The 3,898-nt window shown below is 69.8% G+C and overlaps 2 protein-coding genes across 2 annotated transcripts in view; both read left to right on the forward strand.

Moving 5' to 3' along the window:
- Nucleotides 1-741: 741 nt before the first annotated feature.
- AURANDRAFT_66650 (hypothetical protein) lies at nt 742-2,559 on the forward strand (the record flags this gene model as incomplete). The annotated part of the gene is made up of 1 exon (XM_009041912.1): nt 742-2,559. One exon carries the CDS (start codon nt 742-744, stop codon nt 2,557-2,559), a length of 1,818 nt encoding a protein of 605 aa, XP_009040160.1.
- Nucleotides 2,560-3,681: 1,122 nt separating this feature from the next.
- AURANDRAFT_66651 (hypothetical protein) overlaps nt 3,682-3,898 on the forward strand; it is a gene marked incomplete at both ends in the record, with an annotated part of 1,998 nt that continues 1,781 nt past the window's right edge. The window contains one exon of the mRNA XM_009041913.1: nt 3,682-3,852. Coding sequence (XP_009040161.1) covers nt 3,682-3,852 — 171 coding nt within the window. The remainder of the gene's footprint in view (nt 3,853-3,898) is intronic.

Genomic DNA, 3,898 nt, shown 5'->3' on the forward strand with positions numbered 1-3,898 from the left:
AACCGAGGCGCGCTGGAGGGCACCGTGTCCGGTTTGGCGCCACGCGAGGAAGGGGGTTTTGGGGCAGCTCTTGGACGTGTTCGCGATGATGATGGTCGTGGACCGTCTGCTGGCGCTGCAGAGCCCTTCGTTGGTACCTATGGATGGGCTCGAGCATCTCAGGACACGAAAAGTTCTCGACCTCGAATGCCCGCACGCTGCCCGAGAAACTGTGTTGCGACACCGTCGGCGCCGGGGCTGCGCAGGCTCTGAGATCGTGGGAAAAGTGTGTCCTGAAGGTTTCGAGCCCCCCGCGGGTACCCATAGGGCGCCTCCAACCTCTAAGGACAAGAAAATATCGCACACTCGACTCACACCGCCGCCCTCTCGTCCCGCCGCCGAACAACCGTCGCGCTCGCGAGCCAACGCAATGATCTCAGCAGCCCAAATTCGCTGCCCCGCCCCGTCGAAGGGTTCCGCAGCCGCGCCGCGCCGCGCGACCCGCCATCGTTGCACTCAGCCCGCGCGCTGCGGCGTGGAAGAAGAAAGAAAACGCTAGCGGCGGCCCCGAGTAGTACGAGGACCTCGCGTTTCGCCTGCCACCCCATCTAGATTTATATCCCCTTGCTTTTTCACGGCGCGCGGGGCAGCTTCGGCAAAGTGCTCTGCTTCGAGTCGAAGATGCTGTTTAGAAATAAGTAGCATTGCGTCACAGCTGGAAAGGTTCGGACGGCAGCCCAGTCGTCGACGGCAGCCCCATCGATGGCGTCGGCGCGCACGCCGCTCCTCGCCGCGCCGCGCCGCGATGGCATCGGCAAGCGCGCGGCGACGGCCCTGGCCGTCGCCGCCGTCGCCGGCCTCGGCCTCGTGGGCAACGGCTACGGCACGGCGCCGCTGCTGGCGCTGGCGCGGCGCGACGCCGTGAACGAGGGCTTCGAGGCGGCGCTCCTGTCGCCCGGCGAGACCGTCGTCGCGCCGCTCGTCGCCGTCGAGACCTGGGCCTGCGGCGGACGCGGCGACGCGGTGCCCGTCGAGGAGCACTACCTCGCGAAGCGCGACGGCGGGCCGTCGCTCATGAGCGGCCACATCTTCCTCAAGCAGGCCTACACCTACTGGCGCTACGGCCTCTGCGGCCCCCGCGCGTCGGCGCGCGCCGGGCAAGCCGCCCGGGTCACGAGCTACCGCTACGACGGCCGGCAAGCGCTGCTGTCCGCGCTCGCGGAGGGCAAGCTCGGCGCGGGCGCGGTCGTCTGGGTCACGGTCACCTCCGAGGCCCTGGACACGGACTTCGACGACTTCGACACGCTCCAGCGCGCCTACGGCGTGCCCCGGGCGTCGCTGCAGCGCGGCGTCGTCGGGGACCTGGACGGCGAATCCGCGACGGCGCTCGACACGATGTGCGTCTACCAGTACACGCCGGACATCGTCAAGCGGTCGACGCTGCTCCGGGCCTTGTTCGCCTACGGCAAGCCCCTGGTGCTCGTGCTGGCGGGCGACTCGGCGTGCCGGCTGGAGCTGCCGGCGACGCACCACGCGGTCGTGTTGGCGAACGACGGCGCGCCGACGTCCGCGGACCTGTGGTTCCCCGAGGGCCTCGAGGGTCTGGAGAACCCCGAGGACGCCGCCTTCTGGCAGCCCGCGGCGGCGCGAAACGCGGAGAAGCTCACGTCGGCGACGCCCGCGGGCTTGGACGCGCGGCCCTTCCTCTTCGACGCGGCGATGAGCGTCAACGGCCGGAAGCCGTCGCGCCAGGCGCTCGTGACCTGGCTGCGGGGCGGCGGCGCGTCCGAGCTCGAGGCGTTGGCGACCAAGGCGGGGCTGGCCGTGCGCTTCAATTCCACCGTCGTCGACATGCCGAGGACGTCGCCGACGGGCGCGACGTTCTACGACCCCGCGTTCTCGCGCGAGGACTTTTCGGCCGGTTCGGCGCCGGGCTTTGCCGGCGACGGCGCGTCGGTCTTCGCGCTGGCGCCCGCGGGCGACACCTGGACGTCGGGCCGCGTGCTCGAGGCCCTGCTCACGGGCGCGATACCGGTGGTCGACGCGACGTACCGAAGCGACGGCGGCGTCAGCGCCAAGGGCTGCGGCGACGCCGCGGCCTTTTGGCAGCGGGGCGTCGACGGCGCGATCCGCGGCGCGCCCTTCGTCTTCGTGGACGACTGGGCCGACCTGCCGAAGCAGCTGGAGGCCTTCGGGGCGACGGATTCCGAGAAGCTCCGGGCGAAGCTCGCGGACGTCCAGGCCTACCGCGACGAGCTCGAGGCGTACCTCCGCGGGTCGCTGCTCGGCCTCGCCGCGGACCGGTCCGCGGCGGCGGCGACGACGGCGTGCGCGACGACGCCCCTCGCGCCCGGCGACCGCGACGGCCAGCTCGCCGCCGAGGCCGCCTACTACGGGCGGGACTGGTACGGGTCCTTCGTCGACACCTCCGCGCTCTACACGTCGGGCTGCTCCCAGACGATGCACACGCAGCCCGGGCCCGACGGGACGCCGGAAGTCATCGCCCAGAAGTACGCCCACTGCTACGACGCGGCCTGCGCGCCGCCGAGCGTCGCCGCGTTCTCCTGCGCGGAGGTGTAACGTACTTTTCCGACGTCGCGGGGGTAGCCTATCCCGCCGGCTATAGCAAAATAACAAAAGCAACACCTCCAGTGCCAAAAACAACCGACGCCTAGACACGCCCGTACGAAATAAGAAAATAATATTTATTAATTAAATCCGGCCAGCGGCCGGAGGGACGTGTACTAAACCTCCTGAAAATTTGCCGCGCGCGCGCGCGCGGGCGGGTCTAGTGCGGGTTGAAAGTCAAATTTTCGCGAAAAAACGATCCTCACGCCCGAGTGTCTCAAAATGTACGACGCTACCGCACCTGCGAGCTCCCCCCGCGTCCCCCGACGCCAGACGCGCGAACGCGCCTCGGCGTCGCAGGAACCTCCAGGACAACCAACGGCGTGGGCTGGGGCTGCCTCTGCTGCGACGTCGAAAGTGGTGAATCACTCCAAGGCCGTGCCAACACTTACTACTCGCTCTACGATGTCACCTGCTACGGCAGCGGCGGCGATTCCTGCGGCAACGGCGGCAAACCTGCGTCCCTCGCGATCATCATCCCCGTCGTCGTCGCGGCCGTCCTCCTCATCGCGGCCGTCCTCTTCCTCGTCCGCAAGCGCGTCGTCGCCGCGCGCCAGCACCGCCGCGAGAGCATGCCTACCGTCGGCGACGACAAGGCCGAGGTCGAGGCCTGAGGAGTCGCAACACACTCCACCAAGCAAGCTCAAGCACGCGAGCGCCGAGGTCCCAACGACCCGCGCCCGCGGAGGCCCGCGTCGGGCGCCAGCCCGCCGCCAGGCGCCTCCACCGAAGGTCACCCCGCGCGCCACACCCCCCATCCGTCCACCCCCACTCTCCGAGCCTCGCGCCGACCGCCCGCGTCGTCGTCGCCTCCTCTTCGGAGGAGCGCGGCCGTTCGACGCGGCGCGCGAGGCGCGTCGCTCCGTCGCCTGATATCCGTCCGCCCCCCGCGCGCCGCCCAAGTGTATATATACTAGTACCTCCGCACGGTGCTGGGTGCTGGCTGAAAAATTGACCTGCGTCATTGCCTTCAAGTTGAAGACGCACCCTTATGGGGCTCTCCGGAGCTCTGCCTGCAGGATGCTGCGATGCGGACCAATGACGCATCGATGAGGAGCGCGTAGCTGTCTGCGAATGGCGCTGCTGCAGGACGCAATGGAGACGCGAGACGCCGTGGCCCTCGCCCATGCCTGGGCTTGCGCGGCGCCCGGCGACGACGCGGAGCGGCTCGGCGACGCGCTGTCCCTCGCGGTGCTCGGCGGCCTCGACGGCGCGGCCGCGGGCGACATCGGCGCTCGCGCGGCGGTCCGGCTGCGCGCGCTCGACGCGCCGGCGGACGACGACGGCGGCG

This window comes from Aureococcus anophagefferens (genome assembly GCF_000186865.1).
Source record: "Aureococcus anophagefferens unplaced genomic scaffold AURANscaffold_25, whole genome shotgun sequence".
NCBI lineage: Eukaryota > Pelagophyceae > Pelagomonadales > Pelagomonadaceae > Aureococcus > Aureococcus anophagefferens.